This window comes from Amphibalanus amphitrite, unplaced genomic scaffold (genome assembly GCF_019059575.1).
Source record: "Amphibalanus amphitrite isolate SeventyFive unplaced genomic scaffold, NRLGWU_Aamphi_draft 000272F_arrow, whole genome shotgun sequence".
NCBI lineage: Eukaryota > Metazoa > Arthropoda > Thecostraca > Balanomorpha > Balanidae > Amphibalanus > Amphibalanus amphitrite.
The window spans coordinates 688354-715867 of record NW_024881767.1 but is presented as its reverse complement, the minus strand read 5'-3'; the positions used below and the strand labels follow the sequence as shown (position 1 = coordinate 715867).

The 27514-nt window shown below is 46.6% G+C and overlaps 1 protein-coding gene across 2 annotated transcripts in view; it reads left to right on the top strand.

The window, feature by feature from the left end:
* Positions 1-4693: 4693 nt before the first annotated feature.
* Positions 4694-27514, top strand: part of LOC122387075 (melatonin receptor type 1A-like) — a 45997-nt gene continuing 23176 nt past the window's right edge. The window contains exons 1-2 of one of the 2 annotated variants that reach the window (XM_043376905.1): positions 4710-4794; positions 4939-5516. In XM_043376905.1, coding sequence (XP_043232840.1) covers positions 5131-5516 — 386 coding nt within the window. In that variant the 5' untranslated portion in view covers positions 4710-4794; positions 4939-5130. Of the gene's footprint in view, positions 5517-27514 lie in introns of both variants that reach the window. The other variant, XM_043376904.1, reaches the window with a different exon arrangement.

Genomic DNA, 27514 nt, shown 5'->3' with positions numbered 1-27514 from the left:
TTTACAGACCTTTCTGAGTAATGTTCTCAGATTTGACCTCAGGTCAACGGTTTAGCCTCCAGAGGGCAAAAACTCAAAAATAGCCGTTTTTACGAAAAACGTTTTTTCGTCAATAACTTTTGACTCATAAGCGCCATGACATTACTTTTGCCAGCATCGTGTTTCTCTCGTTGAGACGCGTCGAATGAACTATTCGTTGACCTTGAAAGGTCATTTTGAAAATATGACCTCAGGTCAAGGTCATGACCTGACCGAAAAGGGTCATGTTGCATATCAGTCGATCCGTATCGTCGAGCTGAACACATCTGACGTGTTTTCACCGCTCTAGCACGTCTCTATCAAAAGTTATAGCCAAAAAACTGCTGGCGACCGTTCATGACCTGAGATGACCTCAGGGGCACACAGAGGGGTCACAGGTGCATTTTTCCTATTCAGTGTGTCATGTTTACCTATGAACCGATGTTTGAGAGCGTTTTGAACGATATTCGTCCAAAAGAGGCGCATTTCAATTTTCTCCCATTGACTTATAATGGAGAGGTCGCAAAATTGACCTGACCTTAGGTCACAGATATCAAAAATCCGAGATATACATTTTATACATACTGTTACTCATATCAATCGCTGAAAGTTTCAAAGTGATCGTTCAGTCGGTGTAGCTATAGCGAGCCTTTGAACTTTTTCTGAGGTAAGGTCACTTGACGTGACCTGGTGACCTGACCTTGAACGGCCTAGGTCTGAAATTTTCACAAAATGTGCGGAAATGATGTAGGAACACGTGTACCAAAAACAGCGGCGCTGCGCGCCGCCGTTTTTGAGATATTCGCGAAAAACCTGAGGGGGGGGGGGGGGGGCGTAAAAACGCCCCCCCCCCAGCACGGCGCGGGTTAACACGAGAAATCCAACAATGGTCTTAGTTTTGTGTACATGATCTATAACAGCTAAAAATTTGGTTGAAATGTTTGACGTCATCAATTTTGAGCAGTTTTTTGCCATGATTTTGCCCAAAACAGAGCTACCGAGCTCAAATTTGGCACGTCGATAGCAGACTAACAGTTCTACAAAAAAAAAAACACAACAAATATAATACTACCGTAAAGTGGGGCTATTTGAGACAGTGGGGCTATTTGAGACAGTATTTAAAATCGCTATAAAATGAATATCGTTGGAATTTTGTGTGATATTTTTGCTCACGGAGGTGTAGAATCGAGCAGTAAATCGCCTGAGCAAAAATTAAGCATAAATTTCAAACGGTTTTTACTTTATAACAATTTTAAATACTGTCTCAAATAGCCCCACTGTTTCAAATAGCCCCACCTTACGGTACCCTTGCAATTTTTGAAATTTTGGCCCTCGCCCTGGCAGGGGGGTCGATACGACCCCCTCTAAGGTTTTTCGAAGATAGCGTAAAAACGGCGGCGCGCAGCGCCGTTAAATTTGCACAGCCTATGGGGCAACCCTTTTATATCTACATTGCCTGAAAATTTCAGGTCCGGGTGGCCTTGGGTCAGGTCACCAGGCCATAAAAACCGGTACAAAGTTATGGTCAAATTTCAATTTTCTTTATGCACCTGTCCAACTCACATTTTTGGACTGATTTCTTTCAAACTTTCAGGATGCGTTAAAAAGTTAATCGAGTTGAATAACGTGTAGCTCGTTTTTTTTTATGTCACTGACCTGAGGTCAGTTAGAGGTCACTACGTCGTTATGTTTAGCCTATGGGGAAATTTTCAATTCGGAAAATACTGGAGATATTCGCTTCGTTCTATCACTTTTGTGCTTTGAAACCTCAGTACTTAATATTATGTTGCTTGGTGCTTCATTGTTTGGTGTAGCTACTTGTCCATGGGTCAGGTCAAATGAGGTCAACTGAGGTCAAATGACGTTTGTGCCAATAACTTGTCACATAATAAAGATAAAGCTTTCAAAATGGTATCATTTTGTTCCTTTTGAAGAGCCAAGTCGAATGATATGCAGCATTAAGCATTTCGACCAATCTTAAAACTTAAGTTCCACTTAAGATGTGCTCAACTTTTTAAGTACACTTAAGCAAGCAAAAGTAAATCATCCGACGCGCCTTGACGTGCTGAGTTCCCTGACGCTTTTCTTTTTCCTCTATCGTAGTTAGATCAAAAGTTATAAGCGAAAAACTTTTGACCTGTTTTTAGCGAATTTTTTTTTCATTCATATCCCCCCCAAAAAAACAGGGATGCGGAGCCCTGGAAATTTCAGACAGCTTCGGCTCCGGCTCCGGCTTCGGAGAAATAAAATCGGCTCCGGCTCCGGCTCTGGCTCCGGGTGAAATAACATGGCGGCTCCGTCTCCGGCTCCGGCTCCGGGCAAAAATGTGCCGGCTCCGGCGGCTCCGGCTCCGGCTCCGCACCCCTGCCCAAAACCCCCTAAATATTGACCTAGAGGAAACAAATTTTCACAGGGGCGTGAACCCCAGGGGCCCACCTACCTACCAAATTTGGTGTTTCTAGGTGCCATAGGAGCCAATCGCGACGGGAGGGGGTTGCATCGACCCCCCCCCTGTCAGGCCGTGTTATGAAAATTGCCCTGCCAGGGCGAGGTTTTTTTTTAATCGAATCGAAAAAAGAATCGTTAACTTTTTGGCTGAATCAAACCTGAATCGTTCCTTTTTTGTTTTTAGTATCTGAATCAAATGGAAACGATTCACCATTTTTGAAATTATTGAACGGAGATTTAATCGCAAAAAAATCAAATGAATCAATGATTGAATCGATCATAAAAAGGTGAATCAATAATTAATCAGTCTGCAAGGATGGTCCGGCAAGGGCTAATGCTGAACTGGTGACAAAAAGTTTTCACAGGGCGATATTTTCTATGGGTCCACCTACCCTATAAATTTGGTGTTGATATTTGCCATAAGGGTTTGTGCCAACCCACCCTGGACGTTTGTGTTATAGGAAGGGTGTTGGCTCAGCAAGCGCTAACCCTCGCCCGTAGCTGCCTATTGGTGTTTTTTTCCAGCCGCGAACGTATAGGGGGTTCCGTTGGACCCCCCTTGCTGTTTCGCCCCTGATCGAGCTAGAGCTTCGCGGAAAAAACGAGCGTGTTGCCCGGACGAGAGGAAGCCGATAATACCCAATTTAACCCGGCGGCCGCTGGGCCTCCGCGCCACCCGCCGGCCGCTGGGGGGGGGGGCATATAGTTGCCCCCCTTTACTTCTGCGACGATATCGTCGCAACGCGAAGAGATAGAGAAGCGAAACTTCGCACACATCTTCCTGAATACCTAGCCGAGGTTGTGTTCAAATTTGGTGTTGATCCCATTTGAAATGACGTCACAGTGACGTCATAAGTGAAATTATAGATTTGCGACTCTCATATTCTTCACGATACATCAGATATATGGGACCGAATATAAAGGGCCGATTATTGGTCAGAAACTAGATGGAAGTGTAGTTAGATGTTTTAGGATGACAGCAGGTGCTGTCTAGTTCATTTACAGTTGAGTTTCATGCTCAGCGTCATCAGAAACGGTCCATATCGGAAAACGACAAAACTTTATGACGTCACTGTGACGTCATCTTAGGAGCTGCAACCACCAAACTTTCTTCAAACATTGCCTATGTATTCATTTGAAGCTATGCCAAGTTTCACGTTCGTAGCTCATCAGGTTTCGGAGATATTTCACAAAACGTAAGGGGGGCAACTTTATGCCCCCCCCCCCAGCGGCTCGTGGGTTAAGGGTCCTAGGTCATCGGTTGACCTTCCAGGTCAGGTCAATGACCCAAAAGTCGGGAAAATTGATACCTGTAAGAACGTCGTAAATTGTGGCTGCTATGGGGTTTTTCGGGGTGCTGATCACGAAAGTATTGTTAGTTATCATCATAGATGAAATCTTCATGCATTTAGGCCAGGTCAGAACAGCCAGTGCCTAAGGGTTTTGCCGGGTATTCATAGAAGTTGGGAACCGCCTCTGACAGCTTCCTAACATGTTATGAAGGCACCAATGGTGCATCGTAAATGTTCAAATGGTTGCTAAATTCAAATTCATCTCCAAAATTTAGCCGAGAAACATGTAAAACTCGAAAAAGTGAGTCGAATTCATTAAAGGTCAATGACCTGACCTGATCTTCCGGTGATCTTACACCCACCTTAATGCCGGGGACCAACATCATATCCCATGTTTGAATGCTTGAAACCACGAAAAGACTGCAAACGTGCGGCTTATGCGAGCCGAGATACGCCGAATCGCGATTGCGGCCAAACATAGTCTCGAAAAGTAGGCCACAGGTCAAAGGTCGTTTGCGTCAGAGTCAAAAACTTTTCAGGGTAGGTGTAAAAGTGATTAACGCGAGGGTACTGAAAGTTTCGTCGCGATCGGCCGCTTTTTACTCGAGTTACTCACGAAAAACTGAGGGGGGGGGTCCAATCGACCCCCCTTATACGGGCGAGGGTTAATTAAAGGCCTTTAAAACATAAATCGGTTACGTTTCTTTTCAAGCAAAGAAAGCAGGGAAATTCCGTCAAATTCCATTGAACGCATTTGCCGTCGGATCTCTAATGACACGAGGGTAAGCGATGAGCTCCTGACCCGTCCTCGACCAACGCTGTTGGGCACCCCGCACTCCGCCGTGCTGCGGCGGCGCAACGTGCGCGCGCCGCACAGTCTCTCGCGCAGCGGCCGCCCGGCCGGGCCGACTCGCTCGTTGGCGCTGCATCAGTAGCACTGCTGGGAGCTGACTGGGAGGAGTGCGCGCCCGGCGCTGAGTGGAGGGTGTTGGATAGTGCTGCGCTGGCTCTCACTTGAGACAGCTGGGTTAAACACGTGTGAGAGCTGAGCCATTCAGGTCCCACTGGTGTGGTGTTGTGGGCTTTACTAACAGGATTTTAACTGCTGATTGTATTTCAATCGTCTTGAACCGTCAAATGTGTTGCTGAGTTATTTTTTGCCTTGTCTTTTTCTTGGAAGATGACTTTTCGTTCTTAGGAGAAAAGTGGGAAAAATAGTGAAAAGCGCCATTTCAAGCTCAACAGTCAAATGTGTTTTTGGCATTTATGGAAACAGTCAAATGTGTATGTTTGTCTAAATAACCCTTCAAAAGTAACAGTTAAGTTCACGGCTAGTGGAGATTGGGACTTTAGCTAACCAGAGTCGACCAGTATGGAGCTGAGTGAGAGCACGTCAGTCGCGCCCGATGCGCCGGCGGTGACCAACTCGAGTGTGCCGGACGTCGCCGAGCACCACTACCATCCGGCGTTCGTGGTCACCATGAGCGCGCTGATGGCCACATTCATCGTGTGCAGCCTGGTGGGCAACACGCTGGTCATCATCACCATCTGCCGACACCGGCAGATGCGCACGCGCACCAACCTGTTCCTGATGAACCTGGCGGTGGCGGACGTGATGGTGGCGCTGCTGGACATGCCGGTGGCGCTGGTCACGCTGATCGCCGGCCGCTGGGTGTTCGGTGACGTCCTCTGCCAGATGAACGCCTTCTTCGTCGGCCTCGGCACCATGACGTCCGTCCACACGCTGATGCACATCAGGTGAGTGATGTCGCCGCCGGACATCAATGTGACAAGCCATTTTGCCATCGCAGCCGCCGTCGACATGTTTGATTTGCTGGTGTTGTAGGTACAAAATAACCAGGAAGGTTATCATTGACGCATTATTGGAAAAGCTGCATTAGCGATATTGCAAAGCCACCAAAGTGCTTTGATCAAGCAGCGCCATTTTAGGGTGGAAAGGCGTCAGTCTTATTTGTTCACGGCCGACTGCTCCGCCTCAGTGAGTCACTGTATAGAGACCATCGACTGGTAACCCGCGCCCCGCTGAGGTAATGAGCCGAACGCGCACCGCTGAGGGGGAAGGGGGGGGGGGGCTAGATTTTTGCCCCAGTGTTGGTTGTAATAGATGAGCTTAACCCTATTAGTGGCAGGGGGGGTTATTTTTATCCACCCCTAAGGTTTTTCGGGAATATCTCCGAAACCGCTGAAGCTACGATGCTGAAATTTTCTGACTTTTCCTAAAACTAAATTAGGCACATTCCCTGAAAATTTCAAGTTCATTACTTTACCAGGGGCGGCTCCAGAGCACTGGGAATTGGGGAGTCCTATTCGTATATGCGAGTCATTTGGGCGAAGATCACGATGCTGATGTATTATAACTGTATGCACCAGTTTTACGAACAGTGAATGAAAGGTATCATGTGATAACATACACAAAATTATTGTGCATCCTCTTTTGACACGTTTTTGCTATAATAGGCGGATCCAGGCGTCCAAAAAGGGGGGTTATGTTTTACCTCCCAACATAGGTGCCCTGACACCGCCTATGCATGACCAATACAATTGTAGTCGTTCTTTCATAAGAAAATTGTAACATAACAAGACCATTACCACCCTTTCCAGAAACAGTACCAACAAAAACCTTATTTACTATACTTTTTGTGTACCCCCAATCTCAATGATCTGTATCCGCCTATGATTTTCGAAAATGCATATTTTTAGGATCCATGTGAACTCCTGGTTCATTCTCTATCGATCGGCAAAAGTTGCGTTAACCCATTAACGCCCAGCGGTACCAAAAGGTACCAACGCACATTTTGGCTTGCTGCGTTGAGACCATACGTTTTTTCGCCACGTAGATTCTGTCATTGGATAATCGTCTCCTTTCCGGATATGCTGTTGGGTAAAAATAACGTGCTGCTAAGAAGAACTTCGTGTGAGGTGCAGAAAAGCGAGGAGTGTTTCGAGGCGCCACAGTCACTGGCTGACGTCGGGAGAAGGAAACGTTTGTATTTGCTTGTCTGTGAATATTTTTCTAGCCAAAGTGTGTTTACATTAAAGATTAAGAGCTTGTAGCTGCAGTTAAGCAGAAAATCCGATGTTTCGTCATGAATCCTGGCGTCCCTAGGGACAGAATTATTGTTGGTACCTTTTGGTACCACTGGGCGTTAAGCTAAGCGTTTTTTCGCTATTTCATGCGTGTGCAGTATGTGCAGACGCGTAACAATGTTCAACGGAGTGATGCGGACAAATTGCCATTTGGGGCGCCATCCCTCAAGGGGACGCTATCGCCTAAAGAAATTGGGTGCGTAAGAGGAGCGCCTGTGAGGCCATAGTGGCCCCTATATGCAAAAGAGAGGCGCATATAAAGTTCATAGGGGCGATTCAATGCAAATGAGGATGTCCATAGGAGCGACTTTGATGCCCATAGGAGCACGTGCATGCGAAAGAGGGGCACCCGTGAAGCCTATAGGAGTGCCTCTGAGGTCCATGAGGCCCATAGTATATGTAGGGGCACCAACATGCAAAAGGGGCGCCGCCATGCAAAAGGAGCGCCCATAAAGGTCAAAGTCGAACTTCCATACGAAAGCTTGGCCACTGCATCCCAAAGATGAACGGCTCTGAGGCATACAGAAAGAGGTGCGCCTGTGAAGCCCATAGGGGCGCCTCAGTGGGAACGAGGGGCGCCTGCTAGGTCTAAAGCGGCGCCCCACTTTCGCCCACATGCGAAAGAGGGGGGCACCTAGGTAACCCATGGGGGCGTCTCTATGCGAAAAGGGGCGCCTGTGTAGACTGCGAGTCGTTCGCGTAACGTTTCTCAGGGACGGTGTGCAGTTTACGGCAAATAGAATCTAAAAAGAGATCGAAGAGGGGAGTGCCTTCGTCGCCCTCGCCGCTTGAAACTGATGCATTCATTGCTGCTTGGTCATTCACCGCTGACGTGACGCATTGATGTTGGATAGGATGCTTGCCCTGTAATCGCTGGTATTATTGCGGGTACCCCTGCGGAGCAGACATGTGGTCAAGGCCCCAAATGAATACCTATTGCTTGGGGGGAGGGGAAGGGACACGGTTTTGAGATCATCGTGTTGTTTAGGAAGGCTGTTGCTGTTGTTCAGGAAGATGTGGGTAACGGCGTCACATCCCAGTGCAGTTTGTGTGGTAGCATACGGAGGAAATATTGATGCGGATCGTAGTGACAGATGAGTTCCTGCAGACCTGCTGCTTGGTACGTGCACCTGATAATGCTGCATACGCCGCGACTGATGCAGACACTGGATTAGAGTAGGCTCCGCCATGAAGGCGTATGCATTGTACTGACGTGGCTGTCACTAGAGTCATCTGTGGCAAGTGGCGCGTGGCGCTCTGCCCGGAGACGTACATGGAGAAGTATAACGGCTAGAGCCTAGAAACATGACGTGTTGACTGCTGCAACGTGTGCCTCTGCGCAAGCAGCACTGTACTATCCGGCTGAAGTCCATTTTGGAGATCTGTCTCGTTGGTTGCTGGATTAGATTTAATAGGTTATAGCGCGTGTCTTGCAGTGCACGAACTGTAACTACAGACTGTGCTGTATCTTGAACAATGGGCTTCATGTTTATTTTCATAATTTTGAAAGAAAAATTAACACAAAATGTAGGGTGGTTGCTGGTAATGGCTTTAAGAAAACCGTTAGTTTTGTCACTTGTATAAAGATATTTGTGCATCTTAGGAAAATAAACAACCCTACAAGACTTGAAACCTGGGCTGCAGAATCTGAGTCGGGAGTCGGTCGGAGTCGATATATCTAACTGAAGTCGGAGTCAGAGTCGGAGTCGATTGTGGAAGCCGGAGCTGGAGTTCGAGTCGCCGAAAATCCCGCGACTCCGCAGACATGCCAGGACTGCGGAGATGGAGTATGAGTTAGAGTCGGTCGGAGTCGACAATCATGCCTGGAGTCTGAGTCGGAGTCGGTGTTGAAATGTAAAAGTCTGAGTTGGAGTCAGAGTCAGTCACTGAAAATTCATCGACTCCGCAGCCTTGCTTGAAACAGTACAGTTCTTCACTAGACCGACCCACTACCAGGTGAATAATAGCATTGACGTTTATGGCAATTAGGCAAAACATGCAGTAATGACGTCATAACCAGACAACTTGAAAAACATAAGCGGCGAGCGTTTGCCATAATATTGCCGATCAGTATGTCGTCTTATATTCTGATTTTCACGAATGAGCTGCAAAGTCTTCTTGGCAAACATATCTTGTATGCTGCTAAAATGCATGTTTTTGCGAAAAAATGATGTCATTAACGCCCAGTGGTACCAAAAGGTACCACTTCAAAAAAGGATATTTCTAAATTTCGCACATTTACCAAACTCACATGGTACCCTTAGGGGACCATTACCTCTAAATCGGCAAATGGGCATTCGTGTGCGTTCCCTGGGGAATTACGGGCGTTAATGGGTTAAGATTGGTTCAGAAAATTGGCCGTGATAAACAGTCTAAAATGTATCTGCAATTTGCCCGTTTTTACCCCCTCTACATTGACATTTTACCCCCTCTACATTGACATTTTCTTAATCTTTATTTTTTGAAATGTAGATCACGTTGAGCGAAATCGAATGCCGTTTGAATTTTGAAAATCGGCCCGTTAGATCTCGAGATATCAAGGGGGGGTCGTAAACAGCCCCCCTGCCACTAATAGGGGTAGCCAGGAGCCTGCCGGCTGCCACTAATAGGGTTAACAGATGTTCGTAGAAGAACTGGCAAACAGTAGTTGGAAGGTCTCAACAAGACGGATCTTTGGAGCGCATTATTTCTGCCTCAGTAAGTCACAGGTCAGGTCAAGGGTAAAACTACAATGTTGTCATGAGCAGCACGATAGGTTCTTTGCAAAGGTGAAGTTCAACAAGGGTCAAACGGCTGAGGTTTGAGGGTCCGGCCGACCCCGTTCTACGTTGAACGATGAAGAAAGCCGAGTACGGGAGAAAGTTAAACTTCGCAGATGTGCAAATCTGATTTCTGACCTTGAGCCGATAATTGCGTCATTTTAGAGAGCTGTTTTGTTTTTGAAGACTTCCTTTGCTGAGGATGCGGGCAGTCATGAATAATTCATCAACGACGTGGACGTAAATGGATATTATAACGACTATTTCATTACCAGTTACATGTTTTCGGGTAACAGCTATGCTCTTTTCAGACTCATTTCATTTGCGCTCAGAATCAAAGAAATAACTTAACAATTTCATTGCAATGGAAACGTTTTTCATGAAAGTAACAATGATGTGTTCATTGTTTGTGACTATATCACAACAAAGCGAGAATAATGCCAGTTAGATAGTTTTCCGCCACAGACAGTTCGTTACAAGGTGTGATAGTCCGTGGGCGAGCTGCAGCCAGTGCGCCGCACGTGGCAGAGCTCTCCGGCAGGCGCCACGCAGACCACTGCACGTAGGCGGCCCGCTCGGCCCGCTCCATTAGGGAAATGCGCGGCTGGCGTGTAGTCGCCAGAAAGTCGGCAGTTTGTTGATAAAGTACGGGTCGCCATGGGCTGCTGGTCACAGTGTACTGAATGCAGCTTCCAAGGAGGGACCGGCGTGGGTCGGTCAGATGGATTAGTTCTGGGTAAACATTATTAGATACCATTGAACGACCTGTCACGAGGAAAAAGCCCCTAGCAGAGACCTGGGCAAGGTTAATTGCTTTTCTGTTAGAGCCGTAAGGACAGGCTTAGTGATTGAGAGTCAGAATCTGCCTTCAAAAAGTAGTCGGTGAATTCAAAGGTCTTATCTATGCCGCAGAGACGGCAGGGGCGTCGCCACGGATTTTTGACTGGGGGGGACGGATTGGCTGACTAAAAACCCAAAAGCTAGTTACCGTACAATTTCAGGCCTATGCACTACTTATAACGCATACACAATACACATGTTCTCATGTTCTCGCGTGGAGGCGTTATTAGTCACACTCTTTTCTATCTGTGCATGAATTGGCGGCGCGAAGCGCCGCGAAAATTGGCAAAAACTCTTTGCAAAACAGTCCCAAAACGCATAAATTTTGCATCCCGAGTAATAAGTTTGATACCAGGACAGTTAGGATCTGGTCACCAAGTCCAGCAGCCCTGCCTCTAAAAAATCGTGTGGTCCTCTGTCAACCATAGGTACAGCTTATTTCCAAGAAGTTTGAAACTCTGTGCAGTGTAGCTGCAGGACCGCGGGGTCGGAGTCGACTTCGGTCGTAGTCGACGGTTTTGGTCGGATACGGAGTTGGAGTCACCAAAGTCGTACCAGACTTCAACTCTGAAGTCAGAGTCAACGTCATCCCCGAGGATGGGTCGGATAAAAGCTGGAGATTCTGTTGGCTGTGGTGATTGAAGGCCGGGTCATGGTAAGACCAATGTAGGACCATACTGAGTATTACATCCTCCTGGGCTCTCTCAGACCAGGACGAGGTCCTCTCACCCTCAAGCATCAAGCGTTCAAAGGACATGGTGAGACCTTCTGCTGTCGGATGGCCTTGAACGGGAAGAGGGCCGTTTGAGAGTGAGCTGAAGGTCTTGACTATTACGAATATCCTACATAAAATGTGTGGTCTTTGCAAGCTTGAGACTTTGGGACAGATCTTCAGCCCTTGTTGAATATGGTCGCCCCTACAACTGGAGCTTTGGCTCCCTATCGAGGACCTGGGACGGACAGTCCAGAGCTGCACCTCGTAGGTAATGTTATCTTTTAACGTGCCAAGAAATGTTCAAAGAGACAAAAGCATCACATCACATGTTTTTCACTCCGATGCGGGCCGAGGGATGCCGTGATCGGAGATGGGGTGGGGACTCCGAGCGATTTTTTAAAAGCCGGAGTCAGAGCTACCAAAATCAATCTACTCCGCAGCCCTGCAAGCAAGTGCAGTGTCAGCAATTCGCATGATTCAATTTGTATACGAGTAGGTATCCGCAATTTCATCCCAAAACGACAATACACCAATTTCGTTGATCACTTTTTTAATCATTCATGAGGATATTTTTGCGGGGGACGTCCCCCCCGGATTCCTCGACTGGGGGGGACGCGTCCCCCCCGTCCCCCCCGGTTTCGACGCCCATGAGAGACGGGTTGGGGGAAAACGTTTTAGGTCCGCTATGCTTACCATTCGCCAATTTAAGCGAATTATTAACGCAATCGCTGACGTTTTGTCATGGTTTATTTCAGCTATTTGTTTTTTGCCTAAACTACAACTTGCGACCCAGGTCATTTAATGTTTGGCCACCATCAGGTGACCAGGTCACGTCAAATAGCCTAACCCCAAGGAAGATTCAAATGCTAACCACAGCTTAAGTGAATGAACGATTGCTTTGAAACTTCCAGCGGTTAACCCGCGACCGCCTGGAGGGGAGGGGGGGGGGTCGGATCCGACCCCCATCCGTTTTTCACGAATAACTCACGAACCGCTTACGGTATCAACTTACAACTTCGTGTACCTTCCCCTGGATCAATTTGACGGCTTTTGTCAATTTTTTTAGGCAAATTTTCTAATAACTTTTAGAGATATATCGATTTTAATGATGTAACTACGTGGCTTTTTTTTCGTCAAAAAATGGTAAATGTTTGAAAAATCGCCAAAAATCAAAAGTTTATGCAAATTGCAAATTAAACACATGAAAATACGCAGTTCAATTAGTTCTTTAAAATGACGTCGATGACCTAAGGGCAGGTCAATTGTGCGATCTCTAAATTACGCATATGCCAATGGGAGATATTTTAACTGCGCCATCGACCTACATACAAGAAGACCTCTTTCGGTCAGGTCAGCACCTCAACAGTTTGCCAGTTTTTCCAGTTGACTGTTAGGTTCTGAGACGTAATGAGTGCGCTGACCATTACCAGGCCCGGGATCTAAAGATAATCTGGACGAGAGAGTGGGATGAGATGTTTGTTTCGCCAATGCCAAGAGCGCAGGGCCCGCTCGGGCCACCACGGCAAGTGGCTCCGTGATCGTGAGTCCGAGCTGCCGCCGACCGACTCCGGGAACCGCCTGCCGGCGGCAACGCCCGGCGACGACCTTCAGCTGAGGTGAAACTAGAGACCGTCCTTGTGCAGCGCTCATCAGTGCCCACTGGGGCCGGGAACGGGTGAACTGCGCCCGTCCTTATCGGCGTCTGGCAGGCAGATCTAGCCGGAACACCATCCAGCAAATGGCCCGAATAGCAGCACTGAACTGGTAGTACAAGAGGCGAGCACACCCACCTGCCGTGCTGGATCCTCGGTCGTAAGTCAGCGCTCGCGGGATGGCGACCTATCTTCAGCGGCTGCTGGTCAGACCAGTCAGACTATTCGTGTTCGTTCGTCGTTAGCCTCGTACAGAGCATGTCCGTATGCCGTCTGTAATAGGATGGATCTACATACTCAGCGCAGGTGTCATACGGAGAATAGCTGGACACTCGACACAAACATGCACACTACACACACACATACATAATGTACACACGCCTCTCCCCCAGCACTAGGGCCGTATCAGAGCCGAGGCGGCCGCCGGGTGTAGGTACATACAGATACACACGGAGTGGGTACACAGCGCCGCTGCCGATGGCGTGCGTCCGAGCCGGTCGCCGGTCGCGACACGTGCCCCTGTGGGTAATGGCAGGGTCACCCGTGACGCGGCTTGGAAGGCGGAGACAGGGCCGGTGGCGGCTGTCGGCGGCAGCTTCCAGGTGGTGTATTTTATAGGAATGGCGTACATGTCCTCACTCTGACCGAGGTCTTACTCATTCCGGCTCAGAGGAGAGCTTTACATGGGTGGTCGACATACTACGCTTCGTACTTCTCAATGAAGGTTCCACGTCGGTACACCATCGGCGATTGGCCTCGGTGACCTAGCGGGTGGTTTTGTTATCTTTGCACCGATGACGTGTAACCGGGACCACGGCTGGTCGCACGGCCGTCAGACAGCGAGTGTGGCAGGAACCTGGCGGACCCGCTCGGCCCGAAATCCGCAGCGGTCTCAGACTGCCTCACAGAAGGTACGTACTTACCTGTGCGACGTGCCGCACGCCCAGCAGTTGGCGCTTCCCTCCGCGGCGCAGCTGGCTCGCTGCCATGGTGTTCCACACCACTTCAAAGGTGTTCCACCCATACGAAGCACAGTCGAGCAAATAATATTTCCTCCAGCTGTGCTCAGAATCTCTCCACCAGCTGTTTTCAGAATCTTACCGCCAGCTGTGTGCCGAATTTTACCCATACCCACCCATAGAAAATCAAACAATTTGACCTTAATAACCGATACCAATTGTTGTTTTGTGGTGATGACTGTGGACGCAGTCCGGTCGATGGAGGCAAATTGTCCCGCCCCGTTTATCGACCCTGCTGCCTCGAGTCGGCTGTGTACCGCGCGCCTGCGGGTCCGCCCAGGGTCAGGGTCACGGGTGCTGGTGGCGCGGTGGCGGCCGGATGGTGCTGCCTCACCGGGGAGCTGACCGATGACGGCCGGGCCGACCGGTGAACAGACAGTTAAAGGAAGACTACCACCTTCAAAAAGTTTTCTCAGATCGGCCTATGATTTATTCCCTGGACAAAACAAAATTTTGTAATTCACCTGACAAAGTATCATCACGTGAATCGCGAAAAAAATTGTCGATTATCATACAATTATCAATCGGTTAATGTCTAGCGACAATGTTTACACATCACTAGACTTCAAGGTCATAAGATTATTACATTTTATTTGAAAAAGTAAGGTATTTTATGATTTACTAATATATGATTTCATAAGTAATTGGCCATGTTTAATTTATTTTGCATTTAAGTTCGTAAAACATTTAAAAATCATGGCTCATTTGGAATGGGTCTGGCCCATGTTAAACCCCATTTCCCACACTTTTTTGGAAAAAATGAACTACTGAATATATAAGTTTAACTTTTATTTTGACACTCCAAAATTCTTCTCTGATCTAGAAACAATCAAAGTTTTGACATATATTTACCAAAAGATAAGAAAATTAATGTTTCAAAGTTATCGATAAACAGTAGAGATGTCGGTTTTCTTGGACTAAAAAATGGCATCAAACTGAACTTTGGTCTCCGATTTCTCGCAAACGGGTTCGAATTTCGGAAAACCGACTTCAGTCTGGGACATAGGTGGCTCAGCTCTAGTGAAAACCGTTTTGTGGAAAAAAGGTGGCAGTCTACCTTTAACAACGGCTCCGACCAGTCGTTGGTGCTCATCAGTGGGGAGCTGACCAATTAGAGACGTGGGTGGGGACAGGGTGGTGTTTGAACTGAATTAGGTAAACAATCTGGATATCGTGGCGTGTGAGCGCCTCCTGCCCAGCAGGGGAGTGTGGTTGATTTTGGAGGCCAGGTGCCGAGAAATTGACACAGGATGAGGACTAAACATTGACCTGGATTCAATACCTTTGGCACAGGGAGACATATTGTGTGAGGCGTCCTACCTTGTAAACTCATTGTTTCTGAGTGCCATGGGAGCCAATCGCCAGGGGCGTATTCACCCCACCCTCCGGCCATTCGCGTTATTAAACCTCGCCCGCATATGCCATTTTCCCATCCTAAAACGGAGCTATCAAAGACCATTTGGAAACTGGACAAGGGGCAAGTTTCGGGGCAAGCTCGGACAAGTTTCAGGGCAAGTTTCTGGACAAGTTTCGGGGCAAAGGGTGAGGGAGGGGGCCTACAGAGCCTCTCACCCCTTCACTCGCGTTATGGAACATACCTACCTCACACATGCTACACATACTTACTACAGGTGACATAATCAGTGATATAATCAGTAATATAGGACGGGCTCCCGCTGAGCTGCTGCGCACCATCCAGCCGACGCTCCTAGCATCAAACAAAACAGCATCGCCCTGGTTTTCAGTCGAGGAAATAATTTTATTGATAATATAGTTCTAAGACATTTTAGATGAAAAATAAAAACTTCCATTTTTTTCGGGAACCACCGGTATTAAAGGGGCAATAAATCTTACTTTTAACAGGCACAGTGGAAAGGGGGCGATTTTTGCCCACCCCTCCTGTTTTTCGCAAATAACTTGCGCCGCAAACATAATAGTAATGTGAAAATTTGGCTACCAGTCCAGAATTGAATTGCGGATCTTCTCCTGCAAGATTTTTTAAACACTTTTTCCGTTTTGCCCCGCACCCGGGGTAAAACGGGAAATGGAGTGGGGCAATACGGGTTTAGACAAGCTGGGAACAATCTAAGGGCATCATCGTGATCCTCTCGTCAATTCGCATCGAATCACATATATATTGACCTCGAAAGTTCAATATCAAAGGTTGACCTCAGGTCACGTGACCTCAAGGTCATCATGTATATCATTCGATGCGCCTTGACGAGCTGAACACAATGAGAGCATCCGAGCGGCTGTATCCCGTTCCTGTAAAGAGTTATTGGCAAAAAAAACTTTGGTGACCTTTGATGACGTCACATGACCTTACAGCTGCCTAACAGCAAAACAGGCCTCAAAGTAGTGAAGGTTGATCGCATATGAGGTCATGTATGGTTAGGTTAACCTGACCTTAGGTCATCGATATCAAAATTCCGAGATATACAAATTGTAGCTGCCAATGACCTTATAACATCCTGTGACTTTCAAAGGGCTCCCTCATCTACTGTAGCTCTGACACGGTGACAAAGTTGCAAACAAGTGACTTGAGGTTGGGTCATTCAAAGTGACCTGGTGACCTGACCTTTAAAGTTAGGAGGTTTAAACTTGCACACCATGTGTAAAATTGATGAGAAAATAGTCATACCAAATTTCGCGGCGCTACGCGCCGCGCTATTAACGAAAAACCTCAAAGGGGGGCGGATACCCCCCGTCGGTGCGCGGGTTAACATGGTTAGCTTTCTTTCGGTAGCAAAGTCACTTGGCGTCTCAGCACGTGTTTTAACATTATGTTTCGAATATTAGTACGTGCCTAAAAGCCAAGGCCGTATAAAGGAGGTAGAATGGTTAGCTGTTTGTTTACATCAGTTACCTTGAAAGATGACGTCAGCGGGTGTCTACCAATCATCGCCAATATTTTTCTTCGAGGATTTTATCCTCTAAGGCAGTTTGATAATAACCTTTGGGCTACCTTACAGCCTAAAAATTATGTAGTGCACAGCAACGTCCTAAAAACCGACAACACATTGACACCCCGTGACGTCATCTGTCTCCTGAGCCCTCCCTATGTGGCATCATAGAACCGTAATATGGCCTTGACCGTAAGCGCCTGCTAAAAGATTTGTCTTGCAGTGTCGAAAGGTTATTTTGGCCTTTTTTTGCATATTAATTATTATGTTTCTAGCAATTGCTGTTTGCTCGGCTGTTCTGATAATTTTCCTTTTGTTCATGGCAGCAGAAAATGATGAAACCAGAGATATGTGAGCCCTCTTTGCATCGCTGTAGCATGTAAGTTACGTTTCCATTCAATGACGAAATTTTCGATAAATGTACATATATAAAAAGATGGGCACTAAAGCGTGGGTGATATCTTTCTAGTTGAGGTTGATTTGCCATTGGATATACAGTGCAGGGATATGCTTATTTTGCACTCCTCTGAGATGCAGAGATAAGAATTTGCTATCTCTGTATCCCTCTGAGATGCAGAGATAAGAATTTGCTATCTCTGTATCCCTCTGAGATGCAAAGATATGGAGGATTCTTCATGGTTACGAGTGGAAGATAAGGATATATTTTCCAAGCGGGTTACTGAAAACCGCGGCGATGAAGGAGCGAGGTTTTTCTGTAACACGCGAGGAAAAGATATCCGATCTTCCACGACTGAGCCATGAAGAATCCTATATCTTTCTATGTTGAGGTTTATTCTTAATTAATTCAATATTACATTTAAATGCATTCATCTATGTAAAATAGATTGAAAGCAGTTTGTTTTTATGTTTCATACACAAACAATCATTAAAATGGTTCAGTTATTGACCCATTATCACTTGAACTCTTGATTTTTGGCTATGAACCCTCGAGACCTTATTTTTGCATCTCAGAGAAGTGCGAGATAGAAATATCCCTGCACTGTAGACCCAACGGCAAATAAACCTCAACTAGAAAGATATAGAGGATTCTTCATGGCTCCGATTGGAAGATAAGGATATCTTTTCCAAGCGGGTTACTGAAAACCGAGCGACGAAGGAGCGAGGTTTTTCTGTAATACGCGAGGAAAAGATATCCGATCTTCCACGAGTGAGCCATGAGGAATCCTATATCTTTCTATGTTGAGGTTTATTCTTAATTAAGAAAATAATATATTTAAATGCATTCATCCATGTAAAAATAGATTCAGAGTAGTTTGTTCTTATTTCATAAGTTTCATCCATAAACAACCATTAAAAATGTCGTTCGGTTATTGACCCATCATCACTTAAACTCTTGATTTTTCGTTATGAACCCTAGCTCGAGACCTTATCTTTGCATCTCAGAGGGATGCAGAGATAACAAATTCTTATCTCTGCATCTCAGAGGAGTGCGAGATAGAAATATCCCTGCACTGTAGACCCAATGGCAAATAAACCTCAACTAGAAAGATAGGAATTTGTTAGGTATCTCTGCATCCTCTGAAATGCAAAAAATAAGGTATCGAGTGTTCATCACAAAAAAATCAAGAGTTCAAGTGATGATGGGTTAACCCTCGCCCGTATTGGTGTTTTTCCAGCCGCGAACGTATAAGGGGGGGGGGGTCCGTTGGACCCCCCCTTGCCGTTTCGCCCCTGATCGAGCTAGAGCTTCGCGGAAAAAACGAGCGTGTTGCCCATGACGAGAGGAAGCCGATGATACCTAATTTTAAGGTCCTAGGTCACTGGTTGACCTTGCAGGTCAGGTCAATGACCCCAAAGGCGGGAAAATCGGGACCTGTTAGAACGTCGTAAAGTGTGGCTGCTATGGGGTTTTTCGGGGTGCTGATCACGAATATCATGTTAGTTTTGATCACAGATGATGTCTTTACGCATTTAGTCCAGGTCGGGTCAGGTCAGGTCAGGTCAATCAGTAGGGGTCCTGCCGGGTATTCGTAGTAGGTGTCAGCCGCCTCTGACAGCTTCGTAACATGTTACGAAGGCACCAAAACTACTTCGTAAATGTTCATATGGTTGCTAAATTCGAATTCAGCTCCAAAAACTGGCCTAGAAACATGTAAAACTCGAAAAAGTGAACCGAGGTCACCAAAGGTCAATGACCTGACCTGACCTTCAGGTGACCTTGACACCAACCCTAATGCATGGGGGCAACATCATATCACATGTTTGGACGCTTGAAACCACGAAAAGACTGCAAACGCGCGGCTAATGCGAGCCGACATACGCCGAATCGCGATTCCGGCCAAACATGGTCTCGAAAAGTAGGTCACAGGTCAAAGGTCATTGGGGTCAGGGTCATGAAATTTTCAGGGTAGGTGTAAAATTGATCAACGCGAGGGTACTGAAAGTTTCGTCGCGATCGGCCGCTTTTTACGCGAGTTATTCGCGAAAAACCATGGGGGGGGGGTCCGTTCGACCCCCCCCCCCTATACGGGCGAGGGTTAATAACCGAACTGTTTTCAATAGCTGTTTGTGTATGAAACATGAAATAAAAACAAACCACTCTAAAACTTTTTCTAAATTAATAAATGCAATAAGATATAATATGCGATTGTTTAAGAATAAGCCTCAACCTAGAAAGCATATATATATATATATATATATATATATATATATATATATATATATATATATATATATATATATATATATATATATATATATATATATATATACAACGGGGCTTGTGCAAAGCACCCTTCTAAACGGTCGCTAGCGGTGTGCCAAATTTGAACGCAATCGGCCCAGCCGTTCCTGAGATCTGGAAGCGGCATTCTGCACAAGCGCACGTGCAAACGGGGTCTAAACTGACTTTTGCACGGCACCCTACTAACCGGTCCCCAGCCGTGTACCAAATTTGAGCACAATCGGCCCCGCCGTTCTCGAGATCTGGAAACGCCCCCTGCACGTGCGCACGTGCAGTAGCACCCTAACCGCAGCACATGACAATGCATTGCCTGGTGAGTGCCTACCTGTATGCCAAGTTTCAGCGAAATCGCCCAAGTAATTACCGAGTTATTAAAATGGGAACAAATTTGACACCTCTTATTGTTGTATTTTGCACGTGCACTGGGGGTGACCCACATGCATCGAGAGTATCCTATTTTTGGTAGAAGGGATGCAGCTACCCTACAAAAATTACCGCAAGACAATCGCCTTAGCGGCTGCTGAGATATGAGCCTCTCAAAATCACTACTTTTGCAAAATAGCTTGAACACCCTTGACTTTTCACGTGGCACGTGCCACGACGGTCACTAAGATGTATCAAAAGTAGTCAATTACGGGGTAAAAGGGATGGGGCTACCCAACAAAAAAGACCGCAGGCCAATCGGTCCAGCGGTTGCTGAGATATAAGCCTCTCAAAAGCGTTACAGGCCGGGCCGGGCCGGGCCGCTAATACTGAGATTTTCCCGTTATTACGAGCGAGCGAGCGCAGCGAGCGAAGTGAGTCTTTTCAATACGAGCGAGCGAGATAGTGAGCCCTGCACGTGCGGAAGGGCGAGAGGGTACTTCCAACGGACTTGTGCAAAGCACCCTTCTAACCGGTCGCTAGCGGTGTGCCAAATTTGAGCGCAATCGGCCCAGCCGTTTCTGAGATCTGAAAGCGGCGTTCTGCACGTGCGCACGTGCAAACGGGGTCCAAACTGACTTTTGCACGGCACCCTCCTAACCGGTCCCCAGCCGTGTACCAAATTTGAGCGCAATCGGCCCAGCCGTTCTCGAGATCTGGAAGCGCCCCCTGCACGTGCGCACGTGCAGTAGCACCCTAACCGCAACACATGGGAATGCATTGCCTGGTGGGTGCCTACCTGTATGCCAAGTTTCAGCGAAATCGCCCCAGTAATTACCGAGTTATTGAAATGGGAACAAATTTGACACCTCTTATTGTTGTATTTTGCACGTGCACTGGGGGTCACTCACATAGATCAAGAGTATCCGACCTTTGGTAGAAGGGATGCAGCTACCCTATAAAAATTACCGCAAGACAATCGCTCAAGCCGCTGCTGAGATATGGGCCTCTCAAAATCACTACTTTTGCAAAACTGCTTGAACACCCTTGACTTTTCACGTGGCACGTGCCACGACGGTCACTGAGATGTATCAAAAGTAGTCAATTACGGGGTAGAAGGGATGGGGCTACCCAGCAAAAAAGACCGCAGGGCAATCGGTCCAGCGGTTGCTGAGATATAAGCCTCTCAAAAGCGTTACAGGCCGGGCCGCTCATACTGAGATTTTTCCCTTATATTGAAAAGACTTCGCTTCGCTCGCTGCGCTCGCTCGCTCGTAACCAGTAAAACGCCTTTTGGGCGAAGAACTAGCGAGCGAGATAGTGAGCCTGGCACGTGCGGAAGGGCGAGAGGGTGCTTCCGACGGGCTTGCGCAAAGCGGCAAAGCACCCTTCTAACCGGTCGCTAGCGGTGTGCCAAATTTGAACGCAATCGGCCCAGCCGTTCCTGAGATCTGGAAGCGGCATTCTGCACGGGCGCACGTGCAAACGGGGTCCAAAATGACTTTTGCACGGCACCCTACTAACTGGTCTCCAACCGTGTACCAAATTTGAGGGCCCGGCCTGTAACGCTTTTGAGAGGCTTATATCTCAGCAACCGCTGCACAGTGGGCGATCCGGCCGGTGTAGCCTCGCGAAACCTATCGGCATTCATAACATCCATGTTTTTGAAGCTAGAACCACAATATTTAGGAGCAACCTTCTTGAATATCCAATGAGCATATGTTTCAAACAAGGACTATCTCTTAAAGGATTTGTGCTCTGTGATTGGTAAATTCCTTTTTAATGACCTCCTTACAAATTATTTATGTTTTTGATGTATTTAGCTTGATACAAATTTTCGGCCACGGGCCTTGATCACATATCAGTTTAAACACAGACACGAAAAACACACAGACACCAATGCAGTTACAGTTTTGCCAGTTTTTTTTTCAGTTTCTGTACAACTTCGCGTGATAAAAAAGCACAATATACCTACAGTTCTAAGGAATATGTTAGATGGGCCCAATAAAAACGATCATAGACAACCTAATAGGTCAAAAATTAACTTTAAATTCGTTTTCGTATTCGATTCATTCATCTACTTTTCAACGTTCACTCATGTACATGCACATAAAACCCGATAACTACATAATGTACCACGATGATACATTTCGATTCAGTTGCGGCTTTAGCTTTCGGATTTGTAGCGACTCACTTATCTTTCGGTGTGGATGGTCGCCGGTTTTTTGAATGATTTCCACCGTTAGAGGAATTACACCCCTTTGAAGTTCTAATTCTCTGTGAGCCGATCTAAAGTGATCACCAATGGGTGTGTCTCGGGTCTTGTTCTTGGCGCTTAAGACATGCTCATTAAAACGTAGCCTAATAGGCCGTTTTGTCTCGCCCACATATGTTACTTCTTCTCCACCTTTCTGGCAGACGCTACATGTGATTCTATACACTACACCTGCGGTTAGGCACTTCCCTTTCAATCCCGACTCACAAGTATTGCAAACTCGCGACCCTGCTGGGCACTTGGGATGGGAGAGGGCAGAACGTGTGAGGCGGCTTTTCAATGTGTTCTTGCTTTGCCAGGCTACTCGCAAGTTTAAATCAGTTTTTCTCACGATGGCTACAGAAAACAGTTGGTGCGGAGGCTGCAACGAGAGGCTACTCGAGCAGAGACACATCCGACGACAAATGGAGAGCACCGGCACCACAAAAAGCAGCAAGTACAGCAGCTAGACGGGTACCTGACTCTACCATATATCGACGAGACCGTCTGTGCCAAAGTCAATGCCATCGTGAGAAAAACTGATTTAAACTTGCGAGTAGCCTGGCAAAGCAAGAACACATTGAAAAGCCGCCTCACACGTTCTGCCCTCTCCCATCCCAAGTGCCCAGCAGGGTCGCGAGTTTGCAATACTTGTGAGTCGGGATTGAAAGGGAAGTGCCTAACCGCAGGTGTAGTGTATAGAATCACATGTAGCGTCTGCCAGAAAGGTGGAGAAGAAGTAACATATGTGGGCGAGACAAAACGGCCTATTAGGCTACGTTTTAATGAGCATGTCTTAAGCGCCAAGAACAAGACCCGAGACACACCCATTGGTGATCACTTTAGATCGGCTCACAGAGAATTAGAACTTCAAAGGGGTGTAATTCCTCTAACGGTGGAAATCATTCAAAAAACCGGCGACCATCCACACCGAAAGATAAGTGAGTCGCTACAAATCCGAAAGCTAAAGCCGCAACTGAATCGAAATGTATCATCGTGGTACATTATGTAGTTATCGGGTTTTATGTGCATGTACATGAGTGAACGTTGAAAAGTAGATGAATGAATCGAATACGAAAACGAATTTAAAGTTAATTTTTGACCTATTAGGTTGTCTATGATCGTTTTTATTGGGCCCATCTAACATATTCCTTAGAACTGTAGGTATATTGTGCTTTTTTATCACGCGAAGTTGTACAGAAACTGAAAAAAAAACTGGCAAAACTGTAACTGCATTGGTGTCTGTGTGTTTTTCGTGTCTGTGTTTAAACTGATATGTGATCAAGGCCCGTGGCCGAAAATTTGTATCAAGCTAAATACATCAAAAACATAAATAATTTGTAAGGAGGTCATTAAAAAGGAATTTACCAATCACCTACATGCCTTACATACAAAGAGCACTACAAGAATTAAAAGTGATTTGTGCTCTGTGGCGAGCTTGCAATTTGCCTAATTGCTGTTCGAATAACGCATGAATACTTTTGAGGGTAGGTCGAAATTCATGACGATATGAGCTGGGTAGGACATTGAAATGGTGTGTACCTCCATAGAAAATTGCTTCCAAACCAATTTTTTATTCAATCGATCATGCCCTACCAATTTATACGTATCATGAAACAGCGTAAATCTCGCCCGGCAAGGCCCCATTTCATAACGTAACCCAAGCAGCGGGTTTGGTTTTTGGTAAATAACTTCGCAAAAAATGGCCGCAGAACCACGATTTTGACATCGCCGTGTTCGCCTTGCTCAGGCGCGTCGAATGGTATACTTTTGTTTAGATGAGGCCACCGTAAGGTCAACCTGGCCTTGACCTCGAGTCAAGGTCAGGTCAGAGGTCTCCAAATCACGAAGTTGGTCGAAGGAGGTCATATCGCATATCATTCGATTCGGCAGGTCTTACGGAGTCCATTGGTGACTTTGTCGACTCTCTAGTTCAATTTGATTGGGAGTTATTGACGAAAAACTCGTATGACCCTAATGACGTCATAAATGACGTCATGCAAGGTCAACAATGCAAAAATGCAGCATCAGATCTTGCAAGGAGTGCATGAAGTAGCGATTCCATGTATTTGAGACAATTGAATATCATTCCTGGCGCCAAAATAACAGTTTTCATATTTCCCCATTGACTTATAGGTGAGGTCACGTGACCAACCTGACTTTATGTGACATTTAGGAAAAATCTGAGATATACAAGTTGTAAGACCTCTGAAGGACAATAAGTCCTGCAAGTCTCACCTCCCTGTGAAAGTTACTCTGGCACTGAGAGCGTTGCAAGGTTGCGACATCTGAGGATCGTGCAGAGGTTCATTTATGACGTCATAGGTCAGTGACCTGACCTGACTTGAAAGTGCGGCTGGTGTCACAAGATCCAGCGTGCATCAAAGGTCAGGTATGCCAGGTTGCAGCTCTCTATTGCCTGGGTGTTTTGAGCTATCGCGAAAACACCCTTTGGGGCATTTACCACTTGTGCTCAAGTGCACCAAGCCACGGCCAACCCTTAGAAGAAAAAAGTGTCTGGATGCTAGGGCTGCAAGTTGCTGCAAATTTTCACTGGCTCCCCTAATAGATAGTGTCTTAGTGCATGCGATGCAGCATTATTTTCAGTTCATCCTCGTAAAACTTTTTTTTGCTGGGCTTGGTTAACCCGCGCCCCGTTGGGCTCTGCCGAGCAACGCGCCCCGTTGGGGGGGGGGGGGCCATTTTGGCCCCCCCTAAGATCTCGAGAACCACGCAACGTAGCGACAAGCGGCAAACGGTGTTGGATAGCCCTATCAGGGAACTACCTTGTGACCCAATTTTATTGACCTAGGTCAAACCGATGACGTCACAGGTCAGGTCAAAGGTCAAATTTTCACCGTTTACAGGCATTTCAAGAAATGCGTTGTAAAATCGAGTAAAATGCATTTCATTGAAAATCATCGATGGGGAAATGTTCTTCAAACACATATTTTGCTAGTTGAGGTCACTGATACCAGGTCAGGTCACTGAGGTCAGGTCACTGGGGGGTCACAATATGAAAGTGTCGTGTGATACATGTTTTATGGTCCATTTTACATGACAAATGCGATTATGTGGGTCAGGCAGCCTTTGGGGCCAGCTTAGGTCACGTTTTGGTCAAGGTCAGGTCAAGGTCAGGTCAAGGTCAGGTCAAATAAGGTCAAATTTGAAAGTTGATATTTTTGCATAAAATGGGTATCGAATCGATGCAGCTCGTCAAGGGGAGTTCAATGGTGGTCTTTGTTTTGCCGTACGAGGTCTAGAATCGCTAAAAATTGAGTTAAAAAATTTGACGTCATCATTTTTGAACAGTTTTTTTCGCTATAACTTGGCCAAAAAACGAGATATCGATCTGAAAGTTGGTATGTATATAGAAGAGCGCAGGGGCTATCACATATATTCCGGTTTTTTCGAAATTCGGAAAAATTTTGGATTTTTTTTTAGTTTTTCTAAAAAATCATTTTTTTTAAGTTTTTGGGTCAAAAACCCAAAATTTTGAAAATCCGAAATAGCAGTTTTGTAGCGCCGCTTTTTGTCTATTAGACCATATAAAGAACTTTGAAATTGCTTGATAACTGTAGATTTGGTGAGCGTTTCAAGATTGCATGTTTTTTGCTCATTTTTGCTCGAACATGACCTCAGTTTGAGCTCAATAACTCCTGACCTAAGGTGACCTAAGACTTGAAATTTGGTGTGAAGGTGTCAAATTGATGCCCGGAAAGGTACTGAAAATTTAGCGGCGCTGCGCGCCGCCGTTTTCTTGCTATTCAGGAAAAACCACAGGGGGGGGCCAAAATGGCCCCCCCCCAACGGGGCGAGGGTTAATTCAGTGAACGTAATGTTCAGTGGTAGAAAAAATATAAAAAGTTAACCTAATTATAAGACATTTTGAACTGATTTTGTCTACTTGCTTTCTATGGCGGAATCGTCTAAACACCTAAATTTCACTTTCCATGCAAAATGGATGCTCAACACCTAGCAATTTCATCGTTCCGCAAAATATTCAAAGAGCGTAAAAATCGGCTGTGATTATCCCCCTTATGAAGTGTTACGGAACGCTGTCTTTAACGACACTTTTGTCTACGAAAAAATGTCTCCTGAGCCATGCAAATGCACTAATCGTAATCTTTGATGAATTTTCTGTCGACTAGTATGCGTTGTTTTCCAATTTTCGGAAAAAGTCTCTTTGAGGTTTCGCGAGGCTAGACCGGCCCGATCGCCTACCGTGCGCTGGACCGATTGGCCTGCGGTCTTTTTTGTTGGGTATCCCCGTGGTAGCCCCATCCCTTCTACCCTGTAATTGACTACTTTTGATGCATCTCAGTGACCGTCGTGGCACGTGCCACGTGAAAAGTCAAGGGTGTTCAAGCAGTTTTGCAAAAGTAGTGATTTTGAGAGGCTCATATCTCAGCAGCGGCTAGAGCGATTGTCTTGCGGTAATTTTTATAGTGTAGCTGCATCCCTTCTACCAAAGGTCGGATACTCTTGATCTATGTGAGTGACCCCCACTACACGTGCAAAACACAAAAAGAAGAGGTGCCAAATTTGTTCCCATTTCAGTAACTCGGTAATTACTGGGGCGATTTCGCTGAAACTTGGCATACAGGTAGGCACCCACCAGGCAATGCATTCCCATGTGTTGCGGTTAGGGTGCTACTGCACGTGCGCACGTGCAGGGGGCGTTTCCAGATCTTGAGAACGGCTGGGCTGATTGCGCTCAAATTTGGTACACGGTTGGGGACCGCTTAGTAGGGTACCGTGCAAAAGTCATTTTGGACCCCGTTTGCACGTGCGCACGTGCAGAATGCCGCTTCCAGATCTCAGGAACGGCTGGGCCGATTGCGTTCAAATTTGGCACACCGCTAGCGACCGGTTAGAACGGTGCTTTGCACAAGCCCGTTGGAAGTACCCTCTCGCCCTTCCGCACGTGCAGGGCTCACTATCTCGCTCGCTCGTTCTTCGCCCAAAAGGCGTTTTACTGGTTACGAGCGAGCGAGCGCAGCGAGCGAAGTGAGTCTTTTCAATATAACGGAAAAATCTCAGTATGAGCGGCCCGGCCCGGCCCGGCCTGTAACGCTTTTGAGAGGCTTATATCTCAGGAACCGCTGGACCGATTGGCCTGCGGTCTTTTTTGCTGGGTAGCCCCATTCCTTCTACCCCGTAATTGACTACTTTTGATGCATCCCAGTGACCGTCGTGGCACGTGCCACGTGAAAAGTCAAGGGTGTTCAAGCTGTTTTGCAAAAGTAGTGATTTTGAGAGGCCCATATCTCAGCAGCCGCTTGGGCGATTGTCTTGCGGTAATTTTTGTAGGGTAGCTGCATCCCTTCTACCAAAGGTCGGATATTCTTGATCTATGTGAGGGACCCCCACTGCACGTGCAAAGTGAAAAAAGAATAGGTGCCAAATTTGTTCCCATTTCAATAACTCGGTAATTAC